General features: G+C 49.7%; 1 protein-coding gene across 1 annotated transcript in view; it reads right to left on the bottom strand.

Moving 5' to 3' along the window:
- Positions 1 to 3,275: 3,275 nt before the first annotated feature.
- SCRT2 (scratch family transcriptional repressor 2) overlaps positions 3,276 to 18,175 on the bottom strand; it is a 15,791-nt gene continuing 891 nt past the window's right edge. Inside the window, exon 2 of the mRNA XM_060233464.1 lies at positions 3,276 to 3,982. Within this exon, the coding sequence (XP_060089447.1) occupies positions 3,276 to 3,982 (707 nt within the window). The remainder of the gene's footprint in view (positions 3,983 to 18,175) is intronic.

Here is an 18,175-nt window from a genome sequence, read left to right as displayed (position 1 = left end):
TCCTAAGGGAAATCAACCCAGACTGTTCCCTGGAAGGTCAGCTGCTGAAGCTGAAGCTCCAATACTTTGGCCACCCAATGAGAAGGGAGCACTCGCTGGAGAAGACCCTGATGCTGGGAAAGACAGAAGGCCAAAGAAGAAGGGGACGGCAAAAGAGGAGATGGCTGGACAGCGTTACTGATGTAACTAACATGAATTTGAGTGGACTTTGGAGGATGGTGGAAGACAGGAGGGCCTGGCGTGACTTGGTCCAGGGGGTCACAAAGAGTCAGACTGAACAACAACAAAACCCTCTCCTGGTCCCAAAATGGCTTGCACGTGGCTGGTCAAATCCCTCTGAAGTAGGGTTGCCAACTCCAGGTTGGGCCATTCCTGGAGATTTGGGGTTGGAGCCTGGGGAGGATAGGACATCAGCGAAGTACAATCCCAGAGAGCCTGAGGAGGGTGGAATGTCAGCACGGTGGAAGGGTTAAGCGCAGCAGACTCTAATCGGAAGAACCAGGTTTGATTCCCCACTCCTCCTCCGCATGCAGCTAGCTGGGTGACTTGGGCCAGTCACGGTCCGCTCAGAATTCTCTCAGCCCCACCTATCTCTGAAGATGATTGCTGTGAGGAGGGGAAGGGGAAATGAGGATTGTAGGCTGTTAGGAGGCTCCTTCGGGTAGAGAAAAGCTGGGTATGAAAGCCTACTCTTTGTCTTCAGAGAATGCTCAGTCGTCTGTCGATCAGTTGTAATCCCAGGTGATCTCTAGGATCCACTGGAAGGCTGAAAATTAAGCCCTAAGGCTCTGGGTGAGAAACACCTCTTAAGTCTGTTGTTCCAAAGATCAATAGTCTTTATAATAAAGTTTGCAAGAAGTAGAAACTTCTTGCATACTTTCTTATTATCAGTGGAACAGGCTTCCTCAGGAGGTGGTGGGCTCTCCTTCCTTGGAGGTGTTTAAACAGAGGCTAGATGGCCATCTGACAGCAATGAAGATCCTGTGAATTTAGGGGGAGGTGTTTGTGGGTTTCCTGCATTGTGCAGGGGGTTGGACTAGATGACCCTGAAGGTCCCTTCCAACTCTGTGATTCTATGAAACGAAGCGTTTTCCAATTCTTTCACATGTAGATCAATGCCACAGATATTTCAGGCACCAGACCATATAATAATCTCTACAATTTCAAACTCCTCATTAAACTTTTTAAATGTAGCTTGGAAAAAGCAGAAAGCAGAATGGGGCCCGTGCACTGGTTTCCCTATGGCTGTGTATCAAAACAAGGAATTTGAAATGGACTCTTCTTTGTATCTGCTGCACGGGGACCTAAGATACTTCTGGATTGGATCCTATGTAAAGACTATTTGCTTTGGTGCCTGACACAACCGTGGTATTGATTTACGTGTTAAATAATTGGAAAACGCTTGATTTCTATTTCTTGCAAACTTGATTATTTTGGTTTTTTGCAGCAATACATTAATTTTTAATCAATTCCCTTGCGTCAGATACAGTATATTCAGAAATCGGTTTAAATTCCTTAATGAATACAAAGCATTGTTATGGGCCCATGTCCTGGAAAATCCAATTCAGTGAGTCAAATAATTTGTAATCTAAACATATATGTGATCGGATATGTAAATTGTAGCTAGGAATGATGAGGATGCATGCAGGGTTAAATACTGTAGGCATGATTAGATTAGATTAGATTAGTAATTAGAGATTAGTAATTAGAGCTACATTAGCTTTATATAAATCAGTTTGTGGGGGCGAATATCATTTGCAGTGATGTATTCAAGAATGGTAACCAGTGCTTTCTTTGTAGCAGGAACTCCTTTGCATATTAGGCCACACCCCCGATGTAGCCAATCCTCCAAGAGCTTGGACAGCCAATTTGGTGTAGTGGTGAAGTGTGCGGACTCTTATCTGGGAGAACCGGGTTTGATTCCCCACTCCTCCACTTGCACCTGCTGGCATGGCCTTGGGTCAGCCATAGCTCTGGCAGAGGTTGTCCTTAAAAGGGCAGCTGCTGTGAGAGCCCTCTCCAGCCCCACCCACCTCACAGGGTGTCTGTTGTGGGGGAGGAAGGGAGAGGAGATTGTGAGCCGCTCTGAGACTCTTTGGAGTGGAGGGCGGGATATAAATCCAATATCTTCTTCTTCTTCTTACAGTAGGCCATCTTCTAAAAGCCCTGTAAGCTCGTGGAGGATTGGCTACAAAAGAGAAGTGTGGCCTAATATGCAAAGGAAGTCCTGCTACAAAAAAAACCCCGTGATGGTAACGGAACAAAATAGGAGTCAATAGCACTTTTAAGGCCAACAGTTTTATTCGTAAGCTTTCGCGTGCATGCGCACTTCTTCAGACGAGGAGTAGGGAATCAGACGATGCGCCCGAAAGCTTACGTTCTGAATAAAACTAAGTTGGTCTTCAAGGTGCTATTGACTCCTATTTTGTTCTACTACTTCAGACCAACGCGGCTGCCTATTTGGATCTGAATAGAATGCAATCCGAGAGAGGTCACTATAATGGATAACACAACAAAAAATAAAAGCCAGTGACCAATTTTACTAAGAAATATATAGAAATGTCCAAAACGTGTACATTCAAGCCCCAAAGTAGTGTGGTGACAAGCCAGTCGATTAAGTGCGACAAGACCTTTGCGCAAGAAGTGAGCAAGAAGCCTTATGCTGAGCTGTAGCCGATATGAAATTGCCGTTGGAGACGCTCTGCGTCTGCCTTTTAAAAAAATTATGTAAAGAATTTATATAATTGAATCAAATAGTGGTCCCAGGTCTGATGAAGACTGGAAAGAAACAAGTACTTAATCGATTGGCTTGTCACCACACTACTTTGGGACTTGAATGTACATGTTTTGGACATTTGGACTGGTTTCTATAGATTTCTTAGTAAAAATGGTCACTAGCTTGTATTTTTTGTCATGCTGCCTATTTGGATCTACCTGATGGTAACCATTTCTGTTAGAAACAAGTTTCTTTTGGGCATAGATCTGCTTGTCTGACGCGATCGATAACCTTCTCCGTCACGAATGGCAAACTTTATGCTCAAGACCGTCGATTGTGGAGCAACGGACTTGAGGCGTTTCTTACGCAGAGCCTTAGTTTTCTAGTTTCTGTCCGTGTGACTCGCTGAGGATCGCCTCCCCCTGAAGGCTGGTGACCCCTCTTGAAGCCACGCCTCCGAGACCACCACCCCATTCCCCCTGAAGGCCGTGGCTCTGTGTCTTCTTCACCCTTCCGTCCTTCCTTCCTTCGCTCTGCACCCATCGCGGAAGAGCTGGCCTCAGTTGGCGCAGGCGTGCGGCTCGTCGGCGCCCTTGAAGCAGGCCGATTCGTAGTGCTTGTTGAGGTACGACTTGAGGGCAAAGGTCTTGTCGCACTGCTTGCACTTGTAGTGCTTGAAGGCCGAGTGGGTCTGCATGTGCGCCCGCAGGTTGGAGCGGTCGGCGAAGGCCTTCCCGCAGTGGGAGCAGCCGAAGGGCTTCTCCCCGGTGTGGGAGCGCATGTGTCCCTGCAGGAGCCAGGGGCGGCTGAAAGCCTTGCTGCAGACGTCGCACTTGTGCTTGAGGTTGTGAGTCAAGACGTGCATGGCCAGGGCCGGCATGGAGACGTAGGCTTTGCTGCAGGTGGGGCACTTGCGGGCCATCTTGCTGTCCAGGCTGCGGTGCGTCTGCTTGTGCCGGCTCAGGTTGGAGGAGGTGGCGTAGGTCTTGCCGCACTCGTTGCAGGAGTGGCGGTGGCCGCCGCGCCTCTGCTCGGCGCCGCGCCGCCTCGACCGGCCGTCGGTGATGAAGAAGGCGTCCATCGAGTAGCTCTCCGTGACGGCGGCTTCGCCGTTGAAGTAGTGGGCGGAGAGGCTGGACTGGGGGCTCTCGGGGTCGCTGTAGTCCTCGGGGAGCGGGGTGTAGAGGGGGTCCGAAGAGGGCAAAGGGAGGCCTCGTTTCTTTTCATTCTTGCAACTTGGAGAGGTAAGGCAGGCTTGGAGGTATCCTGGAGGGGTGCAAAGGCAGAGATTGCAAATTATTCAGGAAGAAGAAAATGATGATATTGGATTTATATCCCGCCCTCCACTCCGAATCTCAGAGTCTCAGTGCGACTCACAATCTCCTTTATCCTCTTCCCCCTCAACGGACAGCCTGTGAGGTGGGTGGGGCTGAGAGAGCTCTGACAGAAACTGCCCTTTCAAGGACAGCTCTGTGAGAGCTATGGCTGACCCAAGGCCATTCTGTCAAGCATGGTAAAATTCCATTGATAATTGATTGTTTTAGGGTCCTCCATAACACTGGTCTGTGGAGTATCTTGGAGGACCAAGGTCTGTTAGCTCTGTTATTCTTTCCCCTCACCCTTCTTGCTTTATTGCTTGCAAAGTAGAAGTAGAGAGAAACGAAACTAACTTGAGAAGAAGTAATCAGCACCTTCCCATACATTCCTGTTAGGGAGTGTGACACATCTGGGGAAAGCAAGGACAGAGTCCTGATAACGCCATGAGAATGTAGACACTTATGATAGTTTATGTGTGAGAGCTATCCCTCGTCCCCACCTTTTGGAATCCTTTTGAAGTAAGCCTTAAAAGTATTGTATCAATGTATTTGTAGCATCACTCTCAAGAATCTGTTACACTGAAAGTATCGGTCTATCAATAAACGGAGTTTTGTATCAAGCTCGACTCGTCATTGAAACTGCATGCTTGACACATTCCAGCAGTTGTAAGTGGAGGAGTGGGGAATCAAACCCAGTTCTCCCAAATAAGAGTCCGTACACTCACCACTGCACCTTTGCTAAGGGAATGGACGTAGACAGATGGCAAACTGTCCGGTTTCCAAAGACTCCTCCTGTGTGAACTTCTCCATGCAATTTGGTTATCTTTAGAGGCTTTAGGGATGCCAGTAGGGTTGCCAGGTCTAACTCAGGATCTGGGGACTTTGAGGGGTAGAGTCGAGAGACTTTCCCATTCCAAATAAATAATAAAAATACAGAAGTGCAGTTCCCCTGAATACAGTCTTCATTTCCTCATCCCCCAGCAGCTGTACTTCCACTAAATGAAAGTGAACACACACATGCTCACAAAGCAGCCAACATAAAACAGTTTGCACGCCCACACTTCTGTGATCTCCCTGGGCCAATGGTATCTCTAGCCCATACTCAGATTCTAGTTAACCTTTTTGCTATCCTTTTACTACACAAGGCAAGAGCCCCGTGGCGCAGAGTGTTACAGCTGCAGCACTGCCGTCCTAAGCTCTGCTCATGACCTGAGTTCAGTCCCCGGTGGAAGCTGGGTTTTCAGGTAGCCGGCTTGAGGTTGTCTCAGCCTTCCATCCTTCCGAGGTCGGTCAAATGAGTCCCCAGCTTGCTGGGGGGAATGGCCTTGGAAAGCAGAGAACCTCTCTCCAGGCTAGGCTACCTGTTCCAAGGAAGGCTTTGCCGGCATCCAGTTCCACTGGTGAAGGTGGATATACGGTGGATGGTGTTGCCAATCCCCAGGTGGGGGCAGGGGATCCCCTGGTTTGCAGGACCTCCCCCTGCTTCAGGGTCATCAGAAAGAAGGGGGGAGGGAAATATCTGCTGGGCACTCCATTACTCCCTATGGAGACTGATTCCCATGGGGAATAATGGAGAATGATCTACCTGTATCTGGGGCTCGGGGGCGGGGCTGTTTTTTGAGGTAGATGCACCACATTTTCAGCATAGCATCCTGTGCCTCTCTCCAAAACACCCTCCAAGTTTCAAAAAGATTGGACCAGGGGTACCAATTCTATGAGCCCCCAAAGAAGGTGCCCCTCTCCTTCATTTCCAATGGAGGGAAGAAGAAGAAGAAGATGAAGATATTGGATTTATATCCCGCCCTTCACTCCGAAGAGTTTCAGAGCGGCTCACAATCTCCTTTCCCTTCCTCCCCCACAACAGACACCCTGTGAGGTGGGTGGGGCTGGAGAGGGCTCTCACAGCAGCTGCGCTTTCAAGGACAACCTCTGCCAGAGCTCTGGCTGACCCAAGGCCATGCCAGCAGGTGCAAGTGGAGGAGCGAGGAATCAAACCCGGTTCTCCCAGATAAGAGAGCTCTGGCTGACCCAAGGCCATTATAGCAGGTGCAAGTGGAGGAGTGGGGAATCAAACCCGGTTCTCCCAGATAAGACTCCGCACACTTAACCACTACATCAAACTGGCATTTAAAAGGCGTGTGGTCCCTTTCAATGTGATGGCCAGAACTTCCTTTGGAGTTCAATGATGCTTGTCACACCCTTGCTCCTGGCTCCGCCCCCAAAGCCTCCAAATATTTCTTGGATTTGGATTTGGCAACCCTTGGGGTGGAGCTTGTTCAATGCGGGGTGCAAACAAAGGAGCATTCTGTAGCACGGCCACACAAGGCCACAGATGCTCCAGTTCTTCCTCCCTTGGGGAAATCAGAGGAGCTGAAGTGGAAAGGAGGCAACCCACCCCCCCACTGGAGCAAGGGCAGGCGAACGGGGCGATGGGGGTCATCTCATTACCTGCACACTTCTGTCTCTCTTAGTCGCTCGACATTGACAGCTGCCAAATCACCCGGGAAATCGTGTGATGGAAATAGGTCACAACCACACCGGAGGGTGGTGAAAAAGGAGCAGCGGAGCTCTTGTGAACAAGTGCATAGCAATTTGGATCATTAGAATCATGGAGTGATGTTTCTTGATTGTAGGCCTTCCACTTTTGGCCCAGAGACTACTGATCACAGCCAATGTACCGTAGATCAAGAAACATTGCTCTCCATGGAAGAAGAAGAAGAAGAAGAAGAAGAAGAAGAAGAAGAAGAAGAAGAAGAAGAAGAAGAAGAAGAAGAAGAAGAAGAAGAAGAAGAAGAGATTGGATTTATATCCTGCCCCTCCATGCCGAAAAGTCTCAGAGCGGCTCACAATCTCCTTTACCTCCCCACCCCCATAACAGACACCCTGTGAGGTAGATGAAGATATTGGATTTATATCCTGCCCTCCACTCCAAAGAGTCTCAGAGCGGCTCACAATCTCCTTTCCCTTCCTCCCCCATAACAGACACTCTGTGCGGTAGATGAAGATATTGGATTTATATCCCGCCCTCCACTCCGAAGAGTCTCAGAGCGGCTCACAATCTCCTTTACCTTCCTCCCCCCCACAACAGACACCCTGTGAGGTAGATGAAGATATTGGATTTATCTCCCGCCCTCTACTCCGAAGAGTCTCAGAGCGGCTCACAATCTCCTTTCCCTTCCTCCCCCACAACAGACACCCTGTGAGGTAGATGAAGATATTGGATTTATATCCCACCCTCCACTCCGAAGAGTCTCAGAGCGGCTCACAATCTCCTTTACCTTCCTCCCCCCCCCCCCCCACAACAGACACCCTGTGAGGTGGGTAGGGCTGGAGAGGGCTCTCCCAGCAGCTGCCCTTTCAAGGACAGAGAGTGGCCTACAATCTCCTTTCCCTTCCTCTCCCACAACAGACACCCTGTGAGGTGGGTGGGGCTGAGAGGGCTCTCACAGCAGCTGCCCTTTCAAGGACAACTCCTGCAAGAGCTCTGGCTGACCCAAGGCCATTCCAGCAGGTACAAGTGGAGGAGCGGGGAATCAAACCCAGTTCTCCCAGATAAGAGAGCTCTGGCTGTCCCAGGGCCATTCCAGCAGGTGCAAGCGGAGGAGTGGGGAATCAAACCCGGTTCTACCAGATAAGAGAGCTATGGCTGACCCAGGGCCACTCCAGCAGCTGCAAGTGGAGGAGTGGGGAATCAAACCCGGTTCTCCCAGATAAGAGAGCTCTGGCTGACCCAAGACCATTCCAGCAGGTACAAGTGGAGGAGTGGGGAATCAAACCCGGTTCTCCCAGATAAGAGAGCTCTGGCTGACCCAAGGCCATTCCAGCAGGTACAAGTGGAGGAGTGGGGAATCAAACCCGGTTCTCCCAGATAAGAGAGCTCTGGCTGACCCAAGGCCATGCTAGCAGGTACAAGTGGAGGAGTGGGGAATCAAACCCGTTTCTCCCAGATAAGAGTCCCCACACTTAACCACTACACCAAGCAGGAACTCACAGGAACGCAGTTCAGGCTGACTTGGCATCAAGAGGCAGTGTGGCCCGACATGCAATTGAATTCCTGCTGGGCTTTTTCTACAAAAAGAAAAAAAGCCCAGTGCGTCTCTATCATGACATTCCTTACAGTTAGAACAATTTTACTGCAGGCACCGCCTATGCGATCGACTGTTTCAGCATCTGTCTTGCAAAGCCGACATTTGCTGCCGCTGAACGAAGCAAGGAGTCAAGTGGCACCTTTAAGGCCAGCCAAGTTTTATTGGGAACGTCAGCTTTCGCGTGCTCTCTTAAGCACGCTTCATCAGACAAGGGGAATCGGGGATTGTGGCTGGAATACATGCAGTTTGTTGATGAAGAGGGCAAACTAACCAATCACATGGTCACGTGAAACAGTGTGGCTCGGCCGTTTGGTCTGGGTAGCCATAAAAGGTAATAAAATTCCCTGCCAAGTGGTGTTTCTGCAAATCTAGGTAAATCACAAAAGGACACGTGTATCCTAGTTGCAGTCCACCCAATCTACTTATCAACATCGATCTATACATTATAAGCATCATTCTAGCCTGCCATTAGAAAAAGAGAATGCATAAAATGAAAATGGGTTAAGTATATGTAATGAGATAAATAGCCAATAGCCCTTATTTGAGTATGTCAATATAAAACATTATTCTGATACACTGTTAGGGACCTGAGGGACCGTCTTTCCCCATACGAACCCCAGAGAGCACTGAGGTCAGCCGGGAAAAATCTAATGGCTATCCCCGGGCCGAAAGAGATTAAACATCAAAATATCAGAACACGGGCCTTTTCAACCGCGTCCCCTGCCCTATGGAACCAACTCCCTGAGGAGGTGCGGGCCCTGCGGAACCTTGACCAGTTCCGCAGGGCCTGCAAGACCACCCTTTTCAAACTTGCTTACCCAGACTGCTGAAGAAGGCTGTTAATAAGGATCCGCCAATGCGGCTTAAAGATCTAGACCGCTGTATATAAACTGGCAGAACTAGCGTCAAACATCATCAGCACTGTCAGATTAAACTATTTAATTGTATAGACTGGTTTTTAATGTTGTTAAATAATGTTTTATATTGTTTTATATTGTTAAATTTAAAGGTTTTATTATACTGTATGTTATTGAGAAATGTTGTTAGCCGCCCTGAGCCTGCCGAGGCGGGGAGGGCGGGATACAAATAAAATTTATTATTATTATTATTATTATTATTATTATTATTATTATTATTATTATTATTATTATTATTATTATTATTATTATTATTATTATTATTATTATTATTATAAAAGAGAAATATATTGGAATACTGTGGATGTATGGCTATGCTCACTGAGAGTGGGTTTAGCATCTGTAATGAGATAAAAAAGCCAATATCCCTGTTCAGTCCTGGGGAGGTGTTTGTTCCAAGTTTCATAATCGTTTGTAATTCAGCAATTTCTCTCTCCATTCTGTTCTTGAAGTTCCTTTGCGTTCAAGAACAAAATGGAGAGTGAAATTGCTGCATTACAATTTTTTATGAAACTTGGAACAAACATCTATCTCCCCAGGACTGAACAGGGATATTGGGGTTTTTTTATCTCATTATATATGCTAAACCCACTCTCAGTGAGTATAGCTATACATCCACAGTATTCCAATGTATTTCTCTTTTACAATAGTGTATCAGAATAATGTTTTATATTGACATAGTTAAATAAGGGATATCTCATTACATATAGTTAACTTTTTTATTACCTTTTATGGCTATCTAGACCAAGGGTGAGGTCAGACATTCAGAAAATCCCGCTACGGGCATGAGTGGAGTCAGGAAGCATGTCGGATTTTAAGCGGTTGTCCAAACGTCAGCATCTGCGAATGGTGGTTAGCTCGTTCGAGTCCCGCGTTGAGATGACTGGGGCGTGGACTAATTTGATACTGCTTTAAATCCGGAACAAAATTCTTCTGACGGTTCCTGAGCGGAATTTCTCTGTTTGAATGCTCCATCGTTGGCAATTCGTCGGAAGCACACCACCGCTTCCCTCCCAAAGCTCCCTGCAAGTGATATCACTGCGCCAGTGAATGAGCGAGTGAATGTTGGCTCGATAAAGCGTTTACCTGCCCCTATGTCCAGAAACAAAACTCAGTTTTGAAACTAGATGTGAACTAGATGTGAATTGACTTGAATTCCTGGGTTTTTTTCTGCATGCGTAGTGCTCATGCTGGAAAAGTAGTGCCAACGGAGTAGCAGTTTGAGCCAGTTTGGTGTAGTGGTTAAGTGTGCGGACTCTTATCTGGGAGAACCGAGTTTGATTCCCCACTCCTCCACTTGCACCTGCTAGCATGGCCTTGGGTCAGCCATAGCTCTGGCAGAGGTTGTCCTTGAAAGGGCAGCTGCTGTGAGAGCCCTCTCCAGCCCCACCCGTCTTGTGGTGGAGGAAGGGAAAGGAGATTGTGAGTCGCTCTGAGACTCTTCGGAGTGGAGGGCGGGATATAAATCCAATATCTTCATCTACCTCACAGGGTGTCTGTTGTGGGGGAGGAAGGAAAAGGAGATTGTGAGCCGCTCTGAGACTCTTCGGAGTGGAGGGTGGGATATAAATCCAATATCTTCTTCTTCTTCTTCTTCGTCTAGCAAAACTGTTAGTGATCCAACCCATTTAAAAGTGACACGCTGCAGATAGCGGGCATCACTGCGCCTGCGCTAATGCAGATTGACGTCTCATGAAACGAGGTCCGGTAGAGCACTCTGATCGACCAGCGACGGGACCCACATGGGATAGAACGGGAGCCTGGCTGTTGTCTGATCGGAAAATTGGTTGTGCGGATTATAATAGAGGCACGTTGCAGATGGATTTAATGGTGAGCGTGACCGCACCCCAAACGGCCAAGCCACACTGTTTTATGCGACCGTGTGATCGGTTGGTTTGCCCTCTTCATCAACAAGCTGCATGTATTCCAGTCACAATACCTGATCCCCTCGTCCGACGAAGTGTACTTAGAGAGCGCACGAAAGCTGACGTTCTAAATAAAACTTGGTTGGTCTTAAAGGTGCCACTTGACTCCTGCTTTGTTCAACTGCTTCAGAATAGCACGGCTGCTCGCTTGGATTTATTTGCTGCTGCTGTTATTGTCATCGTTATTATTGCTTCTATTACAATTTAAAAAAAAAAAAAAAACCTCCTTGGGTTCCTATCATGGATGGAGAGTATCAGAACATAACTGACCTCCCCCAGTCTTTCTCTCCCCTTGCACAGCCTCTCTCTCCCATATATGCGGTGCACAGATTCCCCCCTCCTGTTCCTCCCCCCTCCCTCTGTTTCTCCTTGTTTACCGAGTGCAGTCACACACACACTCCGCATCGGGGGAAAAGTGCACCGCTCAGCAGATTTTCACACTTCCTCTGGAGCACGCGGCAAGGTTATCGCCAGGAAGGGAAGCAAAGCGAAACACACATACCCCCTCCCCCTGCTTTTTCTTCTGCTTCCCCCTTACACCGAGGGCTTGCAAACTATGTCATGCAAGAGGATGAAGAGCAAACAGTGGAAGGGAGAAGGGATTTCTCGGGATTTCGTTTTGCGTTCTCCTTCCCCTGCCTATCTATCCTGGAATGAGGAGAGAATCCAAATTCCTTTTATCTGCTGTAATGAGCAGAATGGAGATCCAGGGGGAGGAGAGGAAAAAAAAGAGGATCTGGTAGGGCATCCCCCATACCAGGTGTAGCATTAGGCTGCAGCGGGTACAAACGCACTCTTGTCAAGCTCAGAGGTCCTTGAAGGGTCATAAGAACATGAGAACATCAGAAGAACCCTGCTGGATGAGACCAGTGTCTCAAACTGTGGCCAACCAGTTCCTCTAGAGGGCCAACAACAGGTCACAGAGGCCAAGGCCTTCATAGGAACATCAGAAGAGACCTGCTGGATCAGACCAGTGAGGGTCCATCTAGTCCAGCCTCCTGCCTCACACAGTGGCCAATCAGTTCCTCTGGAGGGCCAACCACAGGGCAGAGAGGCCGAGGCCTTCATAACAACATCAGAAGAGCCCTGCTGGGTAAGAGCAGTGAGGGTCCATCTAGTCCAGCATTCTATCTCACACAGGGGCCAGCCAGTTCCTCTGGAGGGTCTAACAACAGGGCAGAGAGGCCAAGGCCTTCTCCTGAGAAGAACATCAGAAGAGCCCTGCTGGATCAGACCAGTGGTCCATCTAGTCCAGCATCCTGTCTCACACAGTGGCCAACCAGTTCCTCTGGAGGTCCAACAACAGGGCAGAGAGGCCGAGGCCTTCACAAGAACATCCGACGAGCCCTGCTGGATCAGACCAGGGAGGGTCCATCTAGTCCAGCCTCCTGTTTCACACAGTGGCCAACCAGTTCCTCTGGAGGACCAAAAGCAGGGTATAGAGACTGAGGCCTTCACAAGAACATCAGAAGAGCCCTGCTTGATCAGACCAGGGAGGGTCCATCTAGTCCAGCCTCCTGTCTCACACAGTGGCCAAACCAGTTCCTCTGGAGGGCCAACAAGAGGGCAAAGAGGAAGAAGCCTTTCCCTGTGCGTAGCCATGTCGATCTGAAGCAAGGAAACAAATTTAGAGTCTAGTGGCTTACTTTATTCTGATGCCTTTCCCTGAGATTGCCTCCTGGCACTGGGATTCAGAGGCATACTTAGCGTGGAAGTCCAGAGAAACTCTGAGCCACCTCTGACCATCTGCAGCTGTCTAAGGTTTTTAAGGTCATTCCTAGCCTTGCTAATCTGTAACACTACAGGGGATCTCTCTCTCTCTCGGCTTGGCTTCGCGAACGAAGATTTAAGAAGGGTGCAATAGTCCCTACAGGGGATAAGCAATAAGAGAAACTCTTGGGAGATAATTAGTTGTCAAGAGCAAGACAAGAACCAGCTGGCCCCCATAAACACATGAAGCTGCCTTCAAGAAGGAAGGAAGGAAGGAGTCCACAGATTTATATCCCACCCTTCTCTATGAATCACTCTCAGAGTAGTTTATAATCTCCTTTCCCTTCCTCCCCCACAACAGGCACCCTGTGAGGTGGGTGGGGCTGAGAGGGCTCTCCCAGCAGCTGCCCTTTCAAGGACAGAGAGCGGCCTAAAATCTCCTTTCCCTTCCTCCCCCACAACAGATGCCCTGTGAGGTGGGTGGGGCTGAGAGGGCTCTCCCAGCAGCTGCCCTTTCAAGGACAGAGAGCGGCCTAAAATCTCCTTTCCCTTCCTCCCCCACAACAGATGCCCTGTGAGGTGGGTGGGGCTGAGAGGGCTCTTCCAGCAGCTGCCCATTCAAGGACAGTGAGCGGCCTACAATCTCCTTTCCCTTCCTCCCCCACAACAGGCACCCTGTGAGGTGGGTGGGGCTGGAGAGGGCTCTCCCAGCAGCTGCCCTTTCAAGAACAGAGAGCGGCCTACAATCTCCTTTCCCTTCCTCCCCCACAACAGGCGCCCTGTGAGGTGGGTGGGGCTGGAGAGGGCTCTCCCAGCAACTGCCCTTTCAAGGACAGAGAGCGGCCTACAATCTCCTTTCCCTTCCTCCCCCACAACAGACACCCTGTGAGGTGGGTGGGGCTGGAGAGGGCTCTCCCAGCAGCTGCCCTTTCAAGGACAACCTCTGCCAGAGCTCTGGCTGACCCAAGGCCATGCCAGCAGGTGCAAGTGGAGGAGTGGGGAACCAAACCCAGTTCTCCAAGATTAGAGTCTGCACACTTAACCACTACACCAAACTGGCTCTGGAAGGAAGGAAGGAGAGGAGGAGGAGGACGAAGAAGGAAGAGGTGGAAGAGAAGGAGGAGACTGGATTGACTATCTGAAGGAGTCTCCGAGTGGCTTAACAATCTCCTTTCCCTTCCCCTCCTCCCAACAGGCACCCTGCGAGGCAGGTGGGACTGAGAGAGCTCTGAGAGAACCACTCTCGAGAGAACATCTCTGTGTGAACTGTACAGCTGCATCTGGAGGAGTGGGGGATTCAAGCCCAGTTCTCCAGATTCGAGTCCACGCACTTAACCACTACAACAGGGGTGGCCAACGGTAGCTCTCCAGATGTTTTTTGCCTACAACTCCCATCAGCCATGCTGGCTGGGGCAGATTTATTTATTTATTTTATTTATTTGGTGACTTCTATCCCGCCCTTCCCACAAGTGGCTCAGGGCGGCTTACAACAACAATAAAACAGTAAAATCAGAGCAAGTTATTACCTCTAAAATCAGACAATTAAAACCTAAAAACCTTAAAATTAAACATTAAACTATACAGTATAAACACAAAAATCTGGTAGCTACATTATCTCATCAGGCATAGGCTAACCGGAAGAGGGCTGTCTTACAGGCCCTGCGGAACTGAGCAAGGTCCCGCAGGGCCCTCACCTCTTCCGGTAGCTGGTTCCACCACATAGGGGCCATTGTGGAAAAGGCCCTGTCTCTAGTTAACTTGAGACGCACTTCCTTGGGCCCGGGGATGATGAGCAGATTTTGAGTGCCAGACCTCAGTACTCTCTGGGGAACGTGTGGGGAGAGACGGTCCCTCAGGTAGGCAGGTCCCAGGCCATATAGGGCTTTAAAGGTGATGACCAGCACCTTGTACCGGACTCGGATGGGAGTTGTAGGCAAAAAACATCTGGAGAGCTACCGTTGGCCACCCCTGCACTACACCAAACTGGCTGTACTGAATCAGACCTCCAGATCCAAACTGCGCAGCACTTGGGACATATGAACCCTGGGGTACTGGAGCGATTCAAGCAATTCATGTTCCACCACCATGTCCCGGAGCTGTTTTAACATTCCAGTCTGTCCCCGGTCCCATCTGGTCGCAGGACTTACTAAGAGCAAGGAAGTCTTTCTCATTGCCTTTCGTTTTCTCAAGGTCACCCGTTGTTCCCTTTGACAAAGAACATGAGAAGGAGCCGGTTTTTGCTTGGGTCAGCTTTTCTAGCAGAGCAGGAAACGGTCTCCAAGCCCTGGACAACTATTTGTGTGTTGCAAAAGGGGAGAAAAAGAAGGAGGGGGGGGAGGAAGATGTATAGCAGTCATGGATTCGTACTGGTAGCCCCCCTGGGTATACCTGGTCATGCCTCCTTGCCGTTGATTGGATTTCCTCTGCTAAAGCTGCTGATTTGGGGATTTGTTAAGATTCCCCTTCCCCGGTCGTCGGGCTTTTCTGCACACTTGGTTTCTCTCAGGGTTTTTTTTTTTTTTCCCCCAGTCAGTTGGGGTCGGCTTGGAAAATTCAGTGCATGTTTAAGCAGTCGTCCCTGTTGAAAAGCCCTGGGACCACGATACTAGCAAAAAGGAAGGATCCAGCCTGGAGTTTGGGGGAGTTTTTGAGTTAGCAGTGGGAAGGAAGGAAGATCCCCCAATCTTTTAGTGAAAGCTAACTCAGAACAAAACAGAAAATAGTAGAGGCATCGCCCTGCCGACAAAAGTCTGTATAGTCAAAGCGATAGTATTCCCAGTGGTAATGTATGGCTGTGAGAGTTGGACCATAAGGAAGGCCGAGCACAGAAGAATAGATGCTTTTGAGCTGTGGTGCTGGAGAAGACTCTTGAGAGTCCCTTGGACTGCAAGAAGATCCAATCAGTCAGTCCTAAGGGGAATCAACCCAGACTGTTCACTGGAAGGTCAGAGGCTGAAGCTGAAGCTCCAATACTTTGGTCACCCAATGAGAAGGGAGCACTCCCTGGAGAAGACCCTGATGCTGGGAAAGACATCACCCTGCCAACAAAAGTCCGTATAGTCAAAGCGATGGTATTCCCAGTAGTAATGTATGGCTGTGAGAGTTGGACCATAAGGAGAGTTGGACCATAAGGAAGGCAGAAGAATAGATGCTTTTGAGCTGTGGTGCTGGAGAAGACTCCTGAGAGTCCCTTGGACTGCAAGAAGATCCAATCAGTCAGTCCGAAGGGGAATCAACCCAGACTGTTCTCTGGAAGGTCAGATGCCGAAGCTGAAGCTCCAATCCTTTGGCCACCCAATGAGAAGGGAGCACTCCCTGGAGAAGCCCCTGATGCTGGGAAAGACATCACCCTGCCAACAAAAGTCCGTATAGTCAAAGCGATGGTATTCCCAGTAGTAATGTATGGCTGTGAGAGTTGGACCATAAGGAGAGTTGGACCATAAGGAAGGCAGAAGAATAGATGCTTTTGAGCTGGGGTGCTGGAGAAGACTCCTGAGAGTCCCTTGGACTGCAAGAAGATCCAATCAGTCAGTCCGAAGGGGAATCAACCCAGACTGTTCTCTGGAAGGTCAGATGCCGAAGCTGAAGCTCCAATCCTTTGGCCACCCAATGAGAAGGGAGCACTCCCTGGAGAAGCCCCTGATGCTGGGAAAGACATCACCCTGCCAACAAAAGTCTGTATAGTCAAAGCGATGGTATTCCCAGTAGTAATGTATGGCTGTGAGAGTTGGACCATAAGGAGAGTTGGACCATAAGGAAGGCAGAAGAATAGATGCTTTTGAGCTGTGTTGCTGGAGAAGACTCTGGAGAGTCCCTTGGACTGCAAGAAGATCCTATCAGTCAGTCCTCAGGGAAATTGACCCAGACTGTTCCCTGGAAGGTCAGAAGCTGAAGCTGAAGCTCCAATACTGACCACCCAATGAGAAGGGAGCACTCACTGGAGAAGATCCTGATGCTGGGAAAGACAGAAGGCCAAAGAAGAAGGGGACGGCAAAAGAGAAGGCTGGACAGAATTACTGATGTAACTTACATGAATCTGAGCAGACTTCGAAGGATGGTGGAAGACAGGAGGGCCTGGCGTGACTTGGTCCAGGGGGTCGCAAAGAGTCGGACTCGGCTGTGCGACTGAACAACAACAAAACTCAGAACAGCCTTGAAACAGATGGGCCAGGCTAGCTCAGTCTCATCAGAGCTCAGAAGCTAAGCTCAGAAGTTCTCTCAGAGCAGTCTTCTCAAGAGCACCTCTCTCAGCCCCACCTACCTCACAGGGTAGGTGGACCCCTTGGTCCAATCTTTTTGAAATTTGGAGGGTGTTTTGGGAAGAGGCACTGGATGCTATGCTTGAAATGTGATGCCTCTACCGCAAAAATCAGCCCTTCCTTCCAGAGCTCCAGGTGCCCACGGTTCAAGTCTCCATTATATCCTATGGGAATCAGCCTCCATAGGGAATAATGGAGTGCCTGGCAGACATTCCCCCCCACACTTTCTAATGACCCTGAAGCTGGGAAGGATCTCCTGTCCCCACCTGGGGATTGGCAGCCCTACTTTGAGAAAGGTCTCAGGTTCAGCCCCCAGCATCTCCAGTTAAAAAAGTTCAGGTAAGTAGGTGATGGGAAAGACCTCAGCCTGAGACCCTGGAGAGCCAGGAGGAGAAGCCGTGGCTCAGTGGAAGAGCCTCTGCTTGGCATGGAGAAGGTCCCAGGTTCAATTCCCAGCATCCCCAGCTAAAAGGACCAGGCAGGAGGTGATGGGAAAGACCTCAGCCTGAGACCCTGGAGAGCCAGGAAGAGGAGCCATGGCTCAGGGGAAGAGCCTCTGCTTGGCATGCAGAAGGTCCCAGGTTCAGTCCCCAGCATCTCCAGTTAAAAGGACCAGGCAGGAGGTGATGGGAAAGACCTCAGCCTGAGACCCTGGAGAGCGAGGAGGAGCCATGGCTCAGTGGAAGAGCCTCTGCTTGGCATGGAGAAGGTCCCAGGTTCAATCCCCAGCATCCCCAGCTAAAAGGACCAGGCAGGAGGTGATGGGAAAGACCTCAGCCTGAGACCCTGGAGAGCCAGGAGGAGGAGCCATGGCTCAGGGGAAGAGCCTCTGCTTGGCATGCAGAAGGTCCCAGGTTCAGTCCCTGGCATCTCCAGTTAAAAGGACCAGGCGGTAGGTGATGGGAAAGAACTCAGCCTGAGACCCTGGAGAGCCAGAAGGAGGAGCCGTGGCTCAATGGAAGAGCCTCTGCTTGGCATGCAGAAGGTCCCAGGTTCAGTCCCTGGCATCTCCAGTTAAAAGGACCAGGCGGTAGGTGATGGGAAAGAACTCAGCCTGAGACCCTGGAGAGCCAGGAGGAGGAGCCATGGCTCAGTGGAAGAGCCTCTGCTTGGCATGGAGAAGGTCCCAGGTTCAATCCCCAGCATCCCCAGCTAAAAGGACCAGGCAGGAGGTGAGGGAAAGACCTCAGCCTGAGACCCTGGAGAGCCAGGAAGAGGAGCCATGGCTCAGGGGAAGAGCCTCT

This window comes from Heteronotia binoei, chromosome 2 (assembly GCF_032191835.1).
Source record: "Heteronotia binoei isolate CCM8104 ecotype False Entrance Well chromosome 2, APGP_CSIRO_Hbin_v1, whole genome shotgun sequence".
Classification (NCBI taxonomy): Eukaryota; Metazoa; Chordata; class Lepidosauria; order Squamata; family Gekkonidae; genus Heteronotia; species Heteronotia binoei.
The sequence above is the reverse complement of the archived record's forward strand: the minus strand, read 5'-3'. Positions and strand labels throughout refer to the sequence as shown.